The sequence below is a fragment of the Cibotium barometz genome, chromosome 9 (genome assembly GCF_041138505.1).
Source record: "Cibotium barometz isolate CiBa-2024 chromosome 9, ASM4113850v1, whole genome shotgun sequence".
NCBI lineage: Eukaryota > Viridiplantae > Streptophyta > Polypodiopsida > Cyatheales > Cibotiaceae > Cibotium > Cibotium barometz.
The window spans coordinates 36,153,494-36,174,136 of record NC_141054.1 but is presented as its reverse complement, the minus strand read 5'-3'; the positions used below and the strand labels follow the sequence as shown (position 1 = coordinate 36,174,136).

The following is a 20,643-nucleotide window of genomic DNA, read 5'->3' as shown; positions in this document are numbered from 1 at the left end:
GCACGTCTTTAAAAAGGGATCCACCATAGATGTGATGCATGTCCTTGAATATCGTGATGCATGTCCTTGAATATCCTATGTACCAATCTAGCATGTCTAACTCGATCATAATGTCCTCAACTGTTTAGAAGTCATACATCCTCAAATAACCCCTGAGCATTCCTAGAGGGGAAGCAGAAAAATACAGTTTGTATCAATCAATCGGCTGGCACGTTAAGGTGAACCTACATGAGTCTGGCCTCTTCATCCCTCCTGACCATTGAAAGAACGTTGCAGAGGTGGGGCACCTCCAAAACGAATCTGCAGCATAAGGTAATATGTCTGCTCTTGTAATCCAAAAAGTTGTAGCTTCATGGTTTATAAGCCCTTTTTACAAGGATTGAAAAGATATGCGATAGCATAAGGGAGACCAAAAAAAGAACACACACAGAAAGAGAGAGAGAGAGAGAGAGAGGGGACTTAAATGACCTCCTTTTTGAAGTCAGAAGATGCTTTCTCAATTTTATAAAACATATCCCTTGTTTGAGCAAAATTTTGCCGATGCAATTTGCAAAGGGAAATGCCATTATCATTTTCTTTAATACAATTACACAAATCTGTATAGATTTTACAATGGCTCCTCTAAACAAAGGTAGTCGGTTCTACCACTTGTTCTTGCCCTTTCGCTTTTTCCGGCCAGCTTTCGCACGAGAACCAGCTTTAGCATCAGGTTGATCTGGGGCCTCATTTATATCACTAAACATGCCTGAAGCCATGGCATTTTCCAGCCACTTGACAAACTCTTCTTCAGTCATGCTCTCATTCAAGTGTGCAAACGGAAAGTTGTCTGCACTGTTACCATATGCAGTCTTATTTGCCCTTGTGCCCCTCAATTGATTTTTAAGCATGCCAGCAGTGCTAATGTGAAAAGAGGGCTTGTGGGTATTGGGCAGACACTTCATTCCCTGCTAGCCATGCCAGAAAGCATTGTCATTGCAATTTGATCAGAATCTTGAACACTAACCAAGGCACACTCCAAACCTGTCATCTATAAGAGAACAGAAACAGACTAGGCAAAAGACATGTTTCTCTAATCCTGAACGCTGAAAGTTACCTGGCATTGCACCCACTCAGTAACCTCGTAGATCTTGCTATCTGCACATGCATATGCTCGAGGCACATCCACCTGAAAAAAACGCACGTTCGTAGGTCTCACCACAAGAAAATTTTGTGCACAATCTTCCATCCCCACAGCTTATATTGACCATCTGATCTTCTTGTTTTCCTTTCCTGATTACATAAACAACTATGATACCTAATAGCACACATTCATGCAATGTAAGATAGGTAGGTTTATGCATATGCACATGTATGCACCCTGCAAGGATATATCTATGTGTACATGCAAGTGCACACCTGTGTATGTGTGTGTACATGCATGTGCACAGTACACACTTTTCATGTACTAAAAGACGCATCATGCTTTGAACACTTCAATGTGTACGTGACTGAAACAGAAACACACAACAACATTTGCGCAATTTGTTCTACAAGACTGATGAAGACATAACACTGCAATACACCAAAGAGAGCAGACGGCTGCAGAAGATGAACCCTAAATTGAGAGTATTAGCTTTGAAGACAAATGTTTGCATTGAAGAGCTAGTCAACTCACCTTCTGAAACAATCCAAAGAAGAAAGCATGCCCCACTTGCTCTACCCAACCATCACCATCTTTAGCTTGATGGTGGTCTTGGCATTCCTACATGGTGCAAAAGAAGGGCCTTTAAAATTTATTTTTCTGAGCTGAAATGCATTCAGTATTCCAACCATTGCACCTATCTTCATAAAGCTTCAGCCCCCAGTCAAGTTGGATTGGTTTAACCCCAAGTTCAAATCACAGCTGGTGTACTACTCATAAAAAGGTCTCATCTTTATTGTTAAAAAGCAGCACACCTGGCACCATCTGGCATGTAGTTTGTTCTTGTCAGTGCAGATCCAACGATGCATGTTGTTGCACTTCTTGCATACTATTCTTCTGGTGGTTGAGTCTTCATCACCTTCATCCTCAGAATGTATGCACCAATTATCTGAAGTTCCAGCCCTACCATTCTGGCAATGCAATGAAGAGTTGTTAAATTGCAAACTTGATAGTTCAAAACATAGACTTTTTGTGCTCTACCTAGCATGTAATATCATTCTACAATCCTTCTCATCAGCTACAGAAAAACTGTTATCCAGAACAATCGGAGAACTTGTAACAGGATGCAAAGATGTCATTTATAATAAATGTTTGAATTACAGAAATCTTATCAATGTAGAGATTATAAGAGTAGAGTGAAACAAAAAATCTACGTCAACAATTTTCCCCATTTCAAAATGCAAAGACCATCCTGGTCACCCATTTATAGTGGACTAACTGCCACCAAGAGCCAGCATTTCTTTGGCTAGGATACATCTTTGCCCGTAAAAATTCCCACCCACTTTGGGAAGCAAAGGTTCCACCTGGTCCGGGAAGTCTTCCAACATGAACCTTTACTGTAACATGCAGCGGAAGTATTTGTAATTGAGGATCCTATCACACAAATGCATACACCGTCTTCTATATCCTGAGTTTCGCGAGTTTAGCAATCCATTTTATGACTTCAAACTTTAAGAGATTTGAGAGAGAGAGAGAGAGAGAGAGAGAGAGAGAGAGAGAAACTGTACACCGTATGGGGTCCCGAATTACCCACTGAAGGGCCCCCTATCCCGTTACCGGAATAGTATTTGCTTTATTTCTTTGAACAGACTGACGGTGGACCGACGATAAGCCAAACGCAAGATCTCTAAGGACCAAGAGTCGGGCTGAACTGTACACGGTTGTAGAAGCATCAATGATGACCAATCTCGAGCCTATGCACTCTTCCCAATGGATGTAGGAAGGCTGCAAATTTGAGGCTGAGAGAAGGGGCTGATTGGGACTATTCTAGACTATGTATGAATGTTGAAAATGAGTATGAATGCTGTAGGCTGAATGTTGTAGATGCTGTGTTTTGCTGAATGAAGGCAGAATTGCTCAAGCATTGATTATGCTGATGAGAAACACGCTGAAGGCTGATGTGCTGAATTCTGCAATCGCTTATGCTCCTTGTGCTGAAGGCTCTAAGCGTTGAGTTCTTCAATGCTGATTATGATATGAATGAATGAATGGATTATATGCTCAGCTATTTATATGGACTTGTGATGCTGGTCAGCTGGCTACAGAGCTAGCCGACTGCATCTGTCCTCGCTAAAATATATAAATGATGTAAAAATGCCCAATAAATGCTGTAAATTATGGGACTAATACTGGATAAATTCTGATGAATGCTAGATGGTATCTGAAGGCTTCTACCATGGTCTAAATGCAGTGGATGAATGCTATGCATTATGCAGAGTGCTTTCTAAAGCAAACCCTAAGGCTTCTACTGACACTACATGCATGAATGCATCTCTTCAAGTGGGTTAAGGGACTTGGACTAACTGACTGACTGTCTAAGGTTGAGAATGACCTACGTAGCTCGTGCCTGACTTATCCTGGACTGAGGATTACAAGGGGTCACGGCGTACGACAAATATCATCCTAAAAGGTACTAATAATGTACAATGTTGCAGTGATGATGATGAGCCGTCTTGTCAACATGCACTACTGTGCAGAGTGCATGTGTGGGTGTGGAGACTAAGTGTGAACCCGTCCACATCCAAATGATATGGTACTAATGTGCAGCTCATCTTGTTAGCCAACTGGGGAGAGATGGCGTCCTCAGAACTGCCCATGTCAAACAGGACTACACACTGTCGGTCCTTGGCAGAGCCAGAAGCTTGGATGAGGCTTTTCTGCGCAGCAATGCTCTCACCCTTCTGCATAGCATCAAATATCACGGATAGCATAGGATGCATAGAAGGTAAAAGCTGAACCACATTTGTGGTAGTAGGCGGGGCTGGAGGAGCTGGAGATGTTGTGGCAACTGTGGCAGAAGGAGCTTTGGAGGCTTGCTCCGCTTGCCATTTGTGGCAATCCTTCTTACCATGCCCTATGGTATGACAAAAAAAAGCATCTGTTTTCTAACTGGTATTTCCGTTGCTCCTCTGGAGAAAGATAACCTCCAGTGATGCCTGCTTTAGCCTTTTCCTCAGGGGTTTTCTTAGGCTTGGATTCTTGATCCTTCTTACTCCCTGAACTAGAGCTATTATTGTCATCCTTAGCATCTTTAGAAGATGCATTACCTTTCCCTGGCTGCGCAGCAGATTGCTGTTGCTGGGGTTTGGTACTGGACTGTGATGACTACTTGGACTTGCCTCCATTCATCTTCATTTTGAGCAAGAGTCAAAGCCCGGCCATATGTACTGGGTTCAAAGTCGCGAACTGTGAACCAGATGTTGGGATCTAATCCACGAATGAATTGATCCATCTTGGCTTGCTCAGATAGCCCTAACTATTGTGTGCTAAAGTTATAACCTTTCTGGAAAACTGAAGCACCGATGACCCGTTCTGTTTGAGTCCATAAAACTCATCTGCCAAGCCGGTCATATACTGCAGTGGAAGGAATCTGGTCTTTTCGGCTTCTGCTTTTTCTTGCTGCTTTCTTGCTTCAGCTTCTGCATTTTCTTCTCTCCGTCTAGACTTGTCTTCTCTTCTTTGTTGTTCCATCTGAAAGAAGAGGGAGATGTAGTTGGGGGTTGCTCGAGGCGGAGGAGAACGTGTTGTTGTTGCCTCCAAGAGTTGGAGGCACTCCATGAGAAGCTGGTTCTGAGCTCTGAGTAGAACTATGGTGTCTACTGTAGTCAGAAGAGCAAGGTCTCCTTCGGGGGAGACAACTTCCGGTTGATAGATACTCTCCTATGTAGACATGATACTGAAGTCGATGGTCGTGCCGAAATGCAATCTGACCATCCAAGGATACCCTCACACTAGGATACGGTGTGTGGACAAGCTGTCTCTTGTGGGTCATCCTCGTGGTGAGCTCGGCATTAGTTATCTTGTACCTTGACATCAACACCTTTGTTTGATATTGTATTCATTTGTTGCATTCGTGCTGGCTTGGAGAAGCCCGTGGATTGTTCTTGAAATAAATTCTTGAAGAGGGGGCGGGGCTTGTTCCCCACTCAACGTGGTGTACTATATGAAACCCCTATTCCCATCTCTCTCCCCCTTCTCTCTCTCTATCTTTATCTCTCGTACACGTGGTTGTATCTGTCACTGCACGCTCCATTGGGCTTACAACTACCCCCTTCTACAACATTATGAGAGGCAGGGCCATACTCCAGCCAAGCGGTTGCTTAGGTCCAGATTCAAAACCTCCTGTTTACCATGAGGATTGTCTCATGGAATGTGTAGGGAAGGTTCCCACGTGGCGCGGTAAGAAGCGCCTTGTGAAGGATCAGCTCCACCCTGCCATTACAGATGGACCTATGGATGTGTTGCTTCTGCAACAACACAAATTCAATATGTTTCAATGTGGTAAAACTGGTGAGATCGTTTCTGGACACACTTTTTGGTCATGTGCACAAGAGACCAAAGGTAGGGTATGCATTTTAGTGTCAGCATCACTCTTGCCTCATGTTATTAGCCATGATGTTATCATACCTGCGAGAGTGCAGTGGATTATGGTTATGCAGGAGGGACACAAGCTGGGTATCTTGAGTATCTATGTGCCTTACGTAAGGGGAGAAAGGGTGGTTCTCTGGGGCACGATCGTGGAACTGCTACCCCTAGTTGATCAGAGAAAACTTCAACATAGTTGGGCAGCCATTGGACAAAAAGGGTGCCGTGAGTGTTTCTATGGCAAGGATTATTGGACAGAGGATGATTTCTAGAGGAGGCCTAACTCTTTATCTTACTTATGGCATAACTGAGAAGTAGGGATGGATGCATCTTTGCATGGTTGGACAGATTTTATGTGGATGACTGGGGCTTGGATAGAGGAGGCTCTATTGCCATCTTGGCAGCTACTACCAAATCAGATCACTGCCCAATTGTCTTGTGCATCATGGAACTTGGGAGGTAAAAGGGTGTAACCCGTGCTCGCATCCCAGACTCTCTCTCTATCAGGATGCAGAGACCTTGGAGGTTAGAGAGATTTGGAGGCTTTGTGATCATCCTGATCCCCAGGAGAGGCTTGCCTTGGCCCTAGAGAGGACTAGCCAGCACTATCATTAATGTAACGTGCATTGCGGAAGCGTGTTCATGATTATCGCTAAGCAAAGAAGATTAACGCTAATCCTATGTGTAGCAAAGACACAGAAGAGAAGGAGAGAGAGACCTAATCTACTATATATTGCCAAAACATGCTATATATACAATGATCTTTCTAATTCAGAGCCTCGTGCAAATGATCTTGCTCCAGCTTCATGATGCATATCAAAGATCCCAACAGCCTATACTTGCAATCCGACAAGAGAAGCTCTCACTGATCCACCATTGTGTCCTTGCTGCCTTGCAGACTCTGACAAATGGATCGTCTTGATCTTTGAATGATGATTCTAATGAATGCCTAATGATCCTATTTATAGGGAAAATGTATGAATTCGTAATCAAGTCGGTTTTGCCTATTGTTCCCATAAAACATTGTCCAAAAAGTCATATTTTGTGTCCAAACTATTTCCAAAAGGTGTCCCAACTATTGGGCTACGTCTTGGACACTTACAGGATCTTGTAGGCTACAAAATCCGCTCTAAATCTGCCACTAAATCTCCCATATATTTGCTAATGAAAATATACATGTCTATGAGCATAGGGATTAACGGATGCACATGACATCCGCTCCTACTAAGCTTGGAGCACTATGGTAATCCATACACCTTTGCTCCAATTCTGTTCTAGTCCAATCGAAGACTACACTTCATATCCATGGGCTCAATCCCCAAGCTCTTTGACTTGGTGTAGCATGCAATAGGTTGATCGTCGTAATGCGCAACAAAGCCTTCTTTATACACGTGAGTCTATGCAATTCCACTTTGAGAGAGAAGAGAAGGGAGAGAAAGAAGATAGTAGTCGACACAATATTGGGTGCCGAATGCAGGCTGATCCAGATGATGTCCAAGCTCACTTGAATTGCTCTTCAATGACCATTGTGCAATCCAAAAATTGAGGGATGCACATATGTTGGCTGAAAGCTGATGATACCCTTCATGGAAGCTTGGGGAATGCTGCTAAAAGTATACACAAGGGAGCTAGTTGTCATGTGCATCCATTAATCTCGATGCTCATAGACATGGATATTCTCGTTAGCAAATATATGGGCAGATTTAGAATGGATTTTGTAGCCCTACAGGCTCTGAGACATGCCCAAGACATAGCCCAATGACACCTTTTGGGCATAGTTTGGACACAAAATACAACTTTTTGGACAATGATTTGTGGGTAAAATAGACAAAACCGACTTGATTACGAATTCATACCTTTTTCCTATAAATAGGATCATTAGGCATTCATTAGAATCATCATTCAAAGATCAAGAGGATCCATTTGTCAGAGTCTGCAAGGCAGCAAGGACACAGTGGTGGATCGGCATGAGCTTCTCTTGTCCAATTGCAAGTAGAGGGTTGTAGGGATCTTTGGTATGCATCATGAAGTTGAGAATCAGCAAGATCATTGTATATATAGCATGTTTTGGCAATATAGAGTAGATTAGGTCTATCTCTCCTTCTCTTTTGTGTCTTTGCTAAACATAGGATTAGCGTTTTCTTCTTTGCGTAGCGTTAATCATGAACAAGCTTCCGCAATGCATGTTACACCGATGTCTGCAAGCACACTTGAACTGCTGGAAATTGCTATGAACTGATTTGTGAGATGGATGGTTTAGGCTGAATGGAAAGCACTGCTTGTATATGGTGTAGGAATGGTGGTCAGTCCAGACAAAGGATGTCGGCCTATTTCATTTGGACAAATATTGCCAAATGCCAACATTAAACATTGGCCAACGGAGTCCTTATCCACGACTTGCTGCTAATTGGAGTGAATGCTGGCCGACCTAATACTGCCTGTTTTGCTGCTGGCCGACTCGTGCTCTAGGGCTTCCATTGCAGGCCGACTGTAGATAGGGACAGGTGTAGGCAGCCAATTGGCTGCCTATGCTCCTCCAAGGCCTTGATGTTGCCCTTATGGGCTAGCCTTTGGCTGTCCCATAGAGCAAATAATGTATCTATATGCTTGCTAATGCATGACTTAGACTATGGTTGACTTCTACATGATTTACCTGATAAATTCTCCAAGTGGGTAAGAGGAGTGACACATGCAGACTCTCTATGGCTATGGAGACTGACCTACATAGCTCGTGCCTGACATGTCCCGGACTATGGCTCACAATGGGGCCATGTTGCACTGATGTAGAGCCAGTGTGTCACTTAGCACTCCAGTGCGGGGTGCATGTGACATTCCCTTCTGCTTAGCTTGGCGGTAGGTTCATCGCTTCCAAGTAGTCCGCCAGGAGCTGGGGGGGTACTTGGGGAAGAACTCTTCGAGCCATACTGCTTCATGGGTACCTCAGTCTCGAAATTTCGTGTAGAATTGTCTGTGTCTTCGACCGGATCCATGCTTCCATCTATGGAGGAGAATTTGTTCAGGCTCAATGACTTCGGCTTCGTCTACCACGTTTGGTTATACGCAATGGTTGGCTTTTCTACAAAGGTCACCTTTGTGTATTAAAACAATTCCAGGCAGCTCTTCTCCACGATGCCCATGATGTTGTTATGGGTGGTCATAAGGGCATGAACTTGACTTTGGAGAAGTAAGCAACAATTTTATTGGCCCAAAATGAGGTGAGACATGCTCACTCACGTGCAACACTGTTTTCCCATTTTAAAGATCAATGAGGTTTCTATGAAATTGAAGCTACCTCTCAATTGGACCATGCATATGTCAGTTTGCTGAAGCCTTATATTGGACCTCTGCCTGACGTCTCCATATGTTGCTTCAAGGGACCATTAGGTCCTAGAAGTAGCACAAAATCTTGAAAGGGTTCACTCCCATGAGCCAACACCATAACCTTAGGAACATCAGTTGAAGCAGTGACTACTTGAGCCACAGAAGTGGGAAAAGCTAGGATCGTGGGCATTTGTAGGACCAGCCCAAAGGCTCCCCCAATGGCCAATAAGCATGAGAAAGACCTAGGAATATGGGGTAGCGGTTCCGCTCTTCTTCGACATCTTCGACAGGGTCGAAGTAGCTAGTATAGGGTAGGAAGAAAATCTTCCTTAGGCCCGAATGGAAGGGACTACCCTTGAGCACTTATGAGACTGCCTCCTCTGCGTCAAAGTCTACTTGGAAGAATTCTCTTCCAAGTAGCCTTACATCTTTAAAACAGAGTGCGGAGTCGGAAGGCAACGCAACTACCTAGTCACGGGCCTGTCACTTCACTTGGACTTTACTCATTCTCATCAATCTACTTTGAGTATTGTCCTTCTCTCCATCTCTACTTGCTTGCTACATGTGTGTGTGTGTGTTGTTACCTTTGTCTCCACTCTAATAATTGGGGTATCAGACAAGGTTCTCTTGGCCCTCAGCCCCTTGTCATTTTCTCCTTGAGCTCGTAGTTGTCGGGTACGATAACATACGATTCGTATGATACGATACTGTAGGGAAAAATTCGGTATAATATAATTTTTTTCTTATCGTACCAAAAAATACGGTGTCAAAAAAAACTTATAAACTTAGGTATTTTCAATTTTGAGATATGGAGTATTTTAAAAAGGAGGAAAGCATCATAGTACAAAGAAGCTCAAAAAGCCATAGACAAGCAAACACAAGACCATTACCATTTTTTTAAAAAAATAAAAATTCTCGAAAAATCCGTACGAGTTCATACGGTATTATGAGAACAACTATACCTGAGCTGCTCTTTTGATTATCTCAGATTGAGCTATCCTCTTAGCTAGAGAAGGTATACCCTATACTATATAGGGAGATGTTAAATACATTAATGATTTTTTTCTACGTTTCGGGTCTCGTTCGCATGCTGTAAGGTTTTCGTAGACATCTTGGAGGAGTGTCAGTTTGAACTATCTTTGTTCGATTTTGGGTTTTGGCGTGCAAACAAGGCTGTCATCGTCATTAACATTGCATCTTCGAGCTCATCAACAACTTTGACTGCATTATCATCATTGTCATCGATTTTTGCATTCCTACTAGTAACATTTCTACACTCTATACTCTGTCATTTTTCATACACTTGGTTTCCTTTGTCATCAATGATCTACTGGAAGCCATCTCGCTTGCATTCAGTGGACATTGACTATATACTTGTAGGTAGTTGGGATATTTGCATTTTGTGTCAGAGATTACTTGTTTGCAAGTTGAAACGACAGACGTTAATGTATTTGGGATGCTTTCCGTTGAGGATAAGCTCGACGGAACTAACTACTTGTTGTGGTCCTATACGATGCATCATGTATTGGTTGCCAAAGAGCTTTGGAATGTTGTTAATGGCATTAAGACACGCCGTGTCTCACAACACAAGATAGTACATGTACTTTGGATGGTGATACTCTGTGTACGCGCGCGCGCGGGCGCAATCGTACAAGAGATCCAAGCGGCAGTACTTTTCTCTCTTTGTGGAGGCCATACTGGAGCTGTAGTCAAGCAGCCTCCTTTCTCCCGCCCTGCTGCTTTGGTCGTATAGCACACAGCCTTGCCCCAGTTACTTGCGCAGGCTGTACACACGGTACGGCAGCTTCTTCTCCTCTTCTTGCATAGGTCGTATTGAAAAGCTTCTACCGTACAACATTTCAACCCATTCATCTGCTGGTCATACGGAGAGTACAAGAACGGTACATCATACTCTTTCCAAGTAGCAGGCCGTAGAGGTGCTGAAAACAGCCCGTGTGCAACAATCGTACAACATTGGATCACACATGTGGAGCCCAAGACTAGTTTGGGGCTTGTTTCAAGGGCTGCTCTTTGGTGACTGTTTGTCAACTTTTTGGAGCTGAATTGTTTCTCTAAAGAATTTGTGGAAAGATCTGATGTTGTTCACACCTGCACCTTGGTATCTTATAAAAGCTTTTGTGTGAATAAAGAAGTTCTAGGGGAGGCCAGCCGTTCCAGCTTGGTGCGGTGTTATGGTATTGTATATTGTTCTTCTACTGTGTTTTCATGCTCTGTATCTGGTATTTGAAGTGTTGGTATCTAAAGTGTTTGGTCTAGTATATGGTTCTGGGACTCCCCAACTTGTGACATCGGTATCAAAGTAAAGGCTTTCTCAGAAGCAAGAGGCTTTCTTCCAACAATGAGAAAGGGAAGATCAGAAGTGGAGACTACACTAACCAACAGTTTTGTTTATGGAAGCAGTCATGAGCATGAGCATGAGCATGAGCATGAGATAGCTTGGTCTAAGGATTTATGGATTCACAGATTTTATCCTCGGAATATGGAGTTGGTTTTATGTGCCCGCGTTCAGCACTCTTTCCATATGGATTCTTGTGGATTATAAATCAAGTTTACGAACAAGCTATATGGAGCTATATCTCAAGATACCTTATGTGTATGTTAAGGAGATATTTCTTTTGGCTTCATGACAAACCTAGCAAAGATAAAAGCTAAGTATACTTTGAGTTTTACCAAGTTGATGCTTTTTGCCAATATTCGGAATTTTATACATGTTGAACTCCCTTGCTGATGGAAGTGGAGAATGTTTCTCGTGTCTGTCTTGAGATATGTTTCAAGAAAGCTATTTTTCTAAAAGGTGTTTTCCTTGGAAACCATTTTGATTTTGGAAAAGGCTTCTCTATGGTTTTGATGAATAGTGTATGGTTTTGGTCCTGTGTACTGGAGGCTTCTAGCAATATAGGATGCTAGAATTGTCGCCTACACAAGGATCTCATATGGGGAATATTCTGGTGGTATGGGACGCTAGAATATGTTGCATATGCGGTTACAAAGCCATGAATTATTTATCAATAACATGGACTAGCTGATTCTAGACTATGAGTATACTGTGGTTGCAATGGATTTTTGAAATTTATGGATATCTCATGGACCAAGGATTTTTCTATGGATTCCTTTTGGCAGCCGAAATGCTTGTAAAACTATCTGTCACAGACATTTATGGAGAACCAGGCTCTCTATGCCTGTGAATTATTGTTATCTTATCTTATACTACACTCATGGAAGAGTTGGTGACCCCAATGAGTGAGTATATGGATTCATGGAAGAGTTGGTTACTCTGTCCAGTGAGAGGAGTTGTCGAGTCCATCTAGTGAGAGGCGTTGGTGACTCTGATCTCTCACTATTTGAACTCATGGGATCATGAAGAGTTGGTGACTCTATCCAGTGAGTATTTCATGAACTCATGGAAGGGTTTGCGGCCCTAGTGAGTGATTTCGGGTTGGTGACCCTGTGAACTCATGCAAGAGTTGGTGACTCTAGTAAGTTAATATCTGGACTCGTGGAAGGGTGGAAACCTTGGTGAGTATCGGAACTCATGGAAGGGTTGGTGACCCTGGTGAATGAAGACTCGCGGAAGGGGAAACCCTGGCAAGCCTCGTGGAAGGGGAAACCTTAGCGAGCATCTATGGTTTCATGGAAGGGTTGTTGCCCTTGTGAACCATATGGCTTGGGCATGCGTATGGATCACAGGGGTGGTGCCCTTATGCAATCCAATGGCATGGCAAGATGTTTTGTGGCTATGTATGCTGCTTCTTTATTTTTGCAGGTACTTAAAGCTACTTATGGATTTGTGGATATTTGGGACCCAATTGGCTCTTGTGCCTGTGTCTACTTATTATCTGGCTTATGGATTTATGGATATTTGGGATTCATTTGGCTTTTGTGCCTATGTCTATTGATTATCTAGTTTATGGATTTATGGATATTTGGGACACAATTGGTTGTTGTTCTTGTGTCTAGTTATTATGAGAGTTCTTGACTCAAGATATGGATAAAGGTTCTTTCTTGATACGGTTGGCTCTTGTGCCCGTATCTGACTTCGGATCGTGGATCAGGATTTATGGCTGAAATTTTATGGATTAACAGTGCATCTGCTACTCTTGAAGGATATCTTAGTGGTATCAGGTTTATACATTTGCGGACAGCTGCTTTATAAGACAGAGGGGATGTCACCATTTGGCCCCTTCACCAGTCTTGATGTTTTAGACACTAGGCAGAACCAAGGTGTGAACGGGGATCTTTCCATAGAAGAAAGCTGAAGCATTCACCGACAAAAATTGGCCTGAAAGATGGGTTTTGAGCAAAAGCGGCATGAATTTTATTCATCCAAGTGGCTTATAAGGTTCATGGGTTAGTGTGTTCACACATTACCATGGGCATGGAGAGATGGAAAAAAAGAAGTTGCCTACTTCAAAACTTGGGCTATGAGTTGAGAAAAAGCACCAAGTTCATATTTTGGGCAAAAGTCCAACTATTTTTGGTGAAAAAGGGAAAAGCAAGGCAAATATGACCAATGAACTTTCTTAATGCATAGACCATGCCCAAAGCTTCTCTCTCAGTCTCGCTGTGTAATTCTTCTCAGCTAGTGACAACATTTTACTTGCATAATAGATAGGCCGATACCATCCTTTCTGCTTCTCCTGCATTAAAACAGCTCCGATTGCAACATCCGACACATCTACAAGCACATGAAAAGGTAAAAGCCATTCTGGTGACTGCAATATTGGTGCTACCACCAATATTTTCTTTAGAATTTCAAATGCATTCTTCTGTGCCTCTCCCTAGACATATGGAATGTCTTTCTTGGTGAGATGAGACAATGGGGCACAAATATCCGCCAGATAACGCAAGTATCTACCATGCCATTTAATCTGACCCAAAAACCTCATTAACTCTTTCAGATTCATTGGAGGTTGAGCTTCTTGTACTGCTCGGATCTTGTCGGAATCGACCAACATTCCTTCTGCTGAAATAATATGTCCTAACAGCTTTCCTCTGCGGACTGCTATTACACATTTGAATGGATTCAGGGACATTCTAAATAGCCTGCATCTTTGCAAACATTTCCTCAAATGCTCCAAACAAATGCAAAGACTGTTCTCCAAACATTGAGAAATCATCCATGAAAATCCTCATGAAATATGTAAGATATGGCTCAAATGTTCTGAATGCTGCTTTTGAAAAAGACGGGGGGGGGGGGGGGGGGGGCATTCTTTAACCCAAACTCATCACTGTGTGTGTGTGTGCGCGCGCGCGCGCTGTCGTAGAGGAGATCCAAGCGGCAATACTTTCCTCTCTCTTTTTGGAGGCCGTATTGGAGCTGCTATCGGGCAGCCCCCTCTCTCCTGCCCTGTTGCTCTGGTCATATAGCACACAACCTTGCCCCACTTACTTGCGCAGGCTGTACACAGGGTACGGCACCTTCTTCTCCTCTTCTTGCACAAACCGTACTGAAAAGCTTTTGTTGCATAGCATTCCAGCCCATTCATATGCTGCTCATACAGAGAGTACGACAACGGTATAGCATACTCTTTCTAGGGAGAAGGCCATACAGGTGTTGAGAACAGCATGTGTGGAGCAACCGTACAGCGGTACAGCATTGGATCACACGTGTGGAGTCCAAGGGCTAGTTTGGGGCTTGTTTCAGGGGCTGCTCTTCGGTGACTGTTTGTCAGTTTCTTGGAACTGAATTGTTTCTCTAAAGAATTTGCAGAAAGATCTGGTGTTGTTCACACCCGCACCTTGGTATCTTGTAAAAGCTCGTGTGTAAATAAAGAAGTTTCTAGGGGGGGTTGGCCGTTCCGGCTCAGTGCGGTTTTATTGTATTGTATATTGTTCTTCCTGTGATATGCAGCAGAAGTCTTTGTATTGGAAGGATCCTGTCACACAAATGCTCACACCGTCTTCTGTATCCTGAGTTTCATGAGTTTACGGATCCACTTTAATACTTCAAACTTTAAAGAGATATGAGAGAGCGATATGAGAACTGTACACCACATTGGGTCCCGAATTACCCATTGAAGGGCCCCCTATCCCGATAATGAGATAGTATTTGCTTTATTACTTTAGAGAGAATGACTGTGGACTGTAGATAAGCCAAACGCAAGATCTCGGAGGATTTGAAGCCTGGCTGAACTGTACATGGCTGTAGAAACACCTCAATGAACTGATCTCGAGCCTGTGCACTCTTCCCAAGGGCATGAGGAAGGGCTGCACACCGGAGGCCGAGAAAAGAAGGCAGTGGACTGTTCTAACCTATGTTAGAATGCTGTAAATGCTTATGAATGATAGAATACCTTTACCAGATGACTGGTGTATGCCTGGATGATGCACTGAATGCTGGATACTGATGTAGACTGATGAATCTAGGCTGAAACTGCTGGGAATCTGCAAACGCAGGTCTGTAGGGCTGAATACTGTTGTAGAACTGATGCTGGACTGAAACGCAGACTGTATGGCTGCTGTGGAACTGTAAACGCAGGGCTGGGCTGCTGTGGAACTATAAACGCAGGGCTGTAGAGAACTGGACTGCAGGCGGCTGTGATGTATGCAAAAACGCAGAGATATATGCTGTTTTGGGACCTGTGGAAGTGCTGAATGGCTGCGCCTATGATCTGCAAGGACTGCTGAGCTGCTGAATGTCTACTGGATTGCTGCGTTGATGTACAAGTACTGCTGTACGGCTTATTGAAGCAAAATGCAGGTTCACAAGGCTGGAGAAGCAAACGCAGAAGCTCCAATGGTGTTGGATTAGTCTAGGGCTAGAGGCGGGGATGCTCCTAAGGCTGAGGATGAAGGGTGCCTAGCTCACTGAAGACTGAATGATGAACTAAGCCCTATGCAAGCCTATTTATACTAGATAGGGGTTGGTCAAGATGGTTGGTCATAATTTAATAAACTTTATGTTTATAAATGACAATAAATGCTTAAATAAATACCATAAAATATGGAAAAAATACCAAATAAATCCTAGTAAATTCCCTAAGGCTTCTGAGATGTTCTAAATGATGCACAAGCATATGCATATTATGCAAAATGCAGAGTGCTTTTAGATGCAAACCTTAAGGCTTCTACTGACTCTACATGCATAAATGATTCTCTCCAAGTGGGTTAAGGGACTTGACTGACTGACTGACCGACCCGCTAAGGCTAAGGAATGACCTACGTAGCTCGTGCCTGACTTATCCTGGACTGAGGATATACAATGGGATCACAACGTACGACAAATATCATCCTACTGGGTTCTAATAATGTACAAATGTTGAACTGCTCATGATGAGCCAGTTTGTCACCATGCACTGAGTGCAGAGTGCATGTGACATTCCGTCCTGCTTAACTTGGCGGCAGATTCATGGCTTCCAAGTAGTCCACCAACAACTGGGGGTACTCCTAGAAGAACTCCTCATCTTGCCATATGGCTTCGTGGGCACCTCGATCTCGGAATTTCGTATAGAACTGACGTATCCGTCGACCGGACGGCAATTTTAATTTCATGGAGACAGCACTTAACTTCTTAACTATTGGAAAAGGGCCAAAACTACAAAATGAAAGCTTGGGACAACGTTTGCCCACTTGTTTCAATCTCTGTTTCATGATACGCAAATAGACCCAATCCCCTTCCTTGAAATGGACATCTCGTCTAGACTTATTTGCCTGTCTGCTATACTTCCTAAGCTTTGGTCAAGCGGTCCTTGACTAACTCAATGATCTCGGAAAATGCTTCCGTGGTTTTATTAGCCTCTAAAGATGGAGACACCATTCTCGTCAAAAGAGAAGAAAAACGGTGACCAAAGGCTGCTTCATATGGAATCCGTCCGACACTGGATGAATGAGTGTCGTTCAAGATAGCTTGGACCAATGGAAGATAATGTTCCCATTTGGACTGCTAGTCATGACAGTATTACTTGAGAACATCAAAGGCCAACTCGTTATAAATTTATGTTTGGCCATCTGTCTGCGGGTGGAATGCACTAGACAACTGCAACTTAGTTCCGAAGGTTTCAAGTAATGCCTCATTTTTCCTCACTCCCCGTATTTTTTTTCCCATTTTTTCCCACTTTTCCATGGTGCGGATGGATGCCACATGTTGGCAGGAGCCCCTGGTGCCGCCCGACTGCACCTCATGTGCTCCTGGTGGCTGGCCGACTGCCTATGATGCAATCGTGGAGGTTTTGATGCTGGCCGACCTGTTTTGTACAGTCGTGGAGATATTTTCTGCTAGCCGACTTGCTTTATGCAGTCGTGGAGAGCCCTCAAGCGCTGGCCAACTGCATCCAGAGATATATAAATAGGCCCCATGTTCCTCACCATTTTCTCATTCAGTTTTGTATGGGATCTTGTGTATAGAGAAGAGTTTACACGCCTATCTCTCAGTGTTTCTTATGCTGTCTATTTTCTGCACTCTATTTGCTCTTGTGGACCCAAGTTTGGTTATCATTTCCGCTGTGTATTTTGACAATAAACGGGTTTGCATCATAAGAAATCCTTCCTTGATGACATAAGACGTCACCAAGTCTCCATTATGCAACCTGTCCCAAATGTCCTTGAAATCTTCATATGTAGCATAAAGATCTTTCATCATAGTGAAGTCCAAATGATATCCCATGGAAACTGCATGGGTCATGGGTCTTCGAGATAGAGCATCTGCTACTTTGTTATCTTTCCCATGAGTATGCATAATCTGAAAATGAAATTGGACCAAATACCTAGCCCATCTTATATGCTTTTCTGATATCTTAGGTTGAGACATAAAATACCTAAGACTTTGATGATCTGTCTTGATAACAAACTCAACGCCCATAAGATAATGCTTCCAAATCTTCAAGGCATGTATGATAGCCATCAATTCTTTCTCATAAGTGGGTGCGGTCTTTTCAGCTCCTTGAAGTCTTCGACTCTCAAAGGCCACGGCATGGCCTTCTTGGTTCAAGACTGCTCCAATGCAATCTCCTGAAGCATCACATTCTAGCATGAATGGCTTCGACAAATCTGAAATAATCAATACCAATCCTTTGCTAGCATAAAATTTTAGTGCTTCAAAGGATACTTTTTCAGCTTTGGTCCACCGAAATCCCAAGACTTTCTTTGTCAAATCACGTAGTGGACTTGCTACCACAGCAAACCACTTGATAAACTTTTTGTAATAAGAGCATAAGCCAAGAAAACTTCGAACTGCATGCACACTAGTCAATTATGGCCATTCCACAATAGCCTTGACCTTTTCTGGGTCCATCCTGACCCCTTCCTTGGACACTATATGGCCCAAGTAATGACTCTCTGACAAAAAGAACTCACTCTTCTTGCCATTCACATACAACTTGTGCTTCTGCAATTCCTTAAATACCCATATCCAAGTGCTTCCGATGCTCTTCTTCATTCTTTGAATGCACAACAATGTCATCAAATTAAGTAGCTGCAAACTTTCTATGTGCTCAAAATATTCTTTTCATCATTTCGTTGAAGGTAGCCGGGGCATTTGTAAGACCAAAAGGCAACACCAAATACTCATAGAGTCCAAAGGTCGTCCTGAATGCGGTCTTGTGAATGTCCTCTGTAACAATCCTAACTTGATGGTATCCACTCTTCAAGTCAATCCTGCTGAAAATAGTGGCTCCATCCAATCCATCTAGGATATCATCAATCCTAGGAATAGGAAACTTGTTCTTTATAATGATCTTATTAAGAGCCTTGTAATCAATGCACATATGCCAAGAACCATCCTTTTTCTGAACCAATAAAACTAGGGAGCAAAAAGGTAATGAGCTAGGTCGAATCAAACCCTTTTCCAAAAGCTCTGTCACTTGCTTCATAATCTCCTCTTGTTGAGCCTAACTCACTCAATAAGGAGGTCTATTAGGAGGTGAGCTTCCTAGCATGATGTCAATCTTATGATCTTCCAGTCTCTTTGGAGATAGCTCTCTTGGAAAAGTATCTGCAAAACAATCCTCATACTTCTTTAGGAAATCTTACCTTTCATGATCAAGAGTTGAGAGTGACTCATCACCCTCAGATTCCTTTGGATCTCTTACATATATCAAGTACGAGAAAATAGATTGCTTTATTGCTTTGGGAACTTGTACATGACTAATGAGTGGAATGGAATTCCCCTCAACTCGTACAAAGTTACATTCTTGCCTTTAAAAGGAAACCTAATCTTATTTCCAGCCCAATCAATGGCCAGATCTATCTTCTTATGCCAAGGCATACCCAAAATCACATCACAATGTTCAACTTTGCAAACCACAAAGTTCTCGTGATCCACATAGTCTCCAATCTATAAGCGAAGCTTTCCCAAAATAGGAGTAACCTCCACTAACATTCCTTCAAAAGCGGCACCTGTTGTAATAGGAGTTCCAAACCTATCCAGAGGGAGGCCTTTGAGCAAGTGTTTGCAGAGTTTTGTGGAAAATCCGGAACCCGCACCTTGGTCTGTTTGTATCAGTTTATTCATCGGAATAAAGCAGTTCCTACGGGGGCCGGCCGTTCCGGCTCAGTGCTGTGTTCTTCTCAATGTTGTTTATGGTTCCGTTGCATCCTAAGGATTGTTTCAGTGTTTGTACTGTCTATCGGTCTCCCTAGTGTTCTGGGGTTTGTTTTCATAGGTCTGGATTGGTTTACCCACGTTTTATCTTCTCGAATGCAGAGCACCAACCACCTTCTTCGCCCTTGGTGAGATCTCTTCTGCGAGCCTAGGACTGCATGAGGAGCTTCTTGGTTCATATTCCTCTTCTGCGGTCAAATGAGAAGGCTTACAAGCAGCCCATTGTGTGGAATGACTTGATCTTGGATGAATTTGGTAGACCTCTTGGAGAAGCCACTCATATCCAATGGGTTGCGTGGGCGACTCTTCTACCCTCAATGTCGGATTGAAAGAGGCTCATGAGACTCACAGAGGATTAGAGAATGCTTCACACCTAGCACTTGAATGCCGCCATACCTAGCCACTGGATCACGGGAAACTTCGTGGAAGGACCTCATCACTTACTCGTTATATGATGGGTGTCCTATCAGATACTTGCACTGAGACCCCAGTGAGTGGGAGTGGAGGGATGTTGTTAACCCTGTGAAAATCATATCCTTCTTCAGTTACATTGTTCGGATCGCCAGACACTTGGTTCTAGGACAAATCCAGAGAGTCCCTTCTTCTAGACTGCATTGGGAGGCTTATGGGATCACCCTACATTCACGGAGCTTTTTGGTGGAGCTTGTGGCACTCGTATAGGGAAACGAAGATTTCCTCGTTTTTGGCTCTCTATATGGTGGCCTTGCCACCAACTAGTGGAGATTAGTCATTGGCACTAGCCCAGCTTGCCCAAGATCTGCAGAAGCTTTAGTGATAGTCTACCATTGATTATGGGAGTACAAGGCGGCATAGAGGATTTGGATTGCAATAGCACACCTTTTTGGAAGAATGAGGGATGCCTACAATTGTTTTGGTGCTATTGTTTGGTTGACGCAATCAGGCCCGCAAATCAAGTTTGAAGGAAACGACAGAGATATGATCACGTGGATTACCCAAAGAGTGGGTCGGCTATGTCGTCTTCAGGACATGCCAAAATCAGGCTACGTACCTCCAGCACAGAGATTGGACACTGCATGGGAGATCATTGCTAGCATCACAGCCTAGCACATCTGCAAGGCTATAAGCACTTAGGCCATGGAGGGTTTGGTTTATGATACACAGTGCATTTGCAGGTTCTCGTGTGATATTATCTACACGCTCATGGCCACTTGGGCCAGGATTCAGGGATCTTCATGAG

General features: G+C 43.3%; 1 protein-coding gene across 1 annotated transcript in view; it reads right to left on the bottom strand.

The window, feature by feature from the left end:
• Positions 1–472: 472 nt before the first annotated feature.
• Positions 473–20,643, bottom strand: part of LOC147635527 (uncharacterized) — a 45,126-nt gene continuing 24,955 nt past the window's right edge. The window contains exons 6-9 of the mRNA XM_086802858.1: positions 1,936–2,091; positions 1,655–1,741; positions 1,094–1,165; positions 473–944 (exon numbers count right to left, since the gene is read on the bottom strand). Coding sequence (XP_086658984.1) covers positions 642–944; positions 1,094–1,165; positions 1,655–1,741; positions 1,936–2,091 — 618 coding nt within the window. The 3' untranslated portion in view covers positions 473–641. The remainder of the gene's footprint in view (positions 945–1,093; positions 1,166–1,654; positions 1,742–1,935; positions 2,092–20,643) is intronic.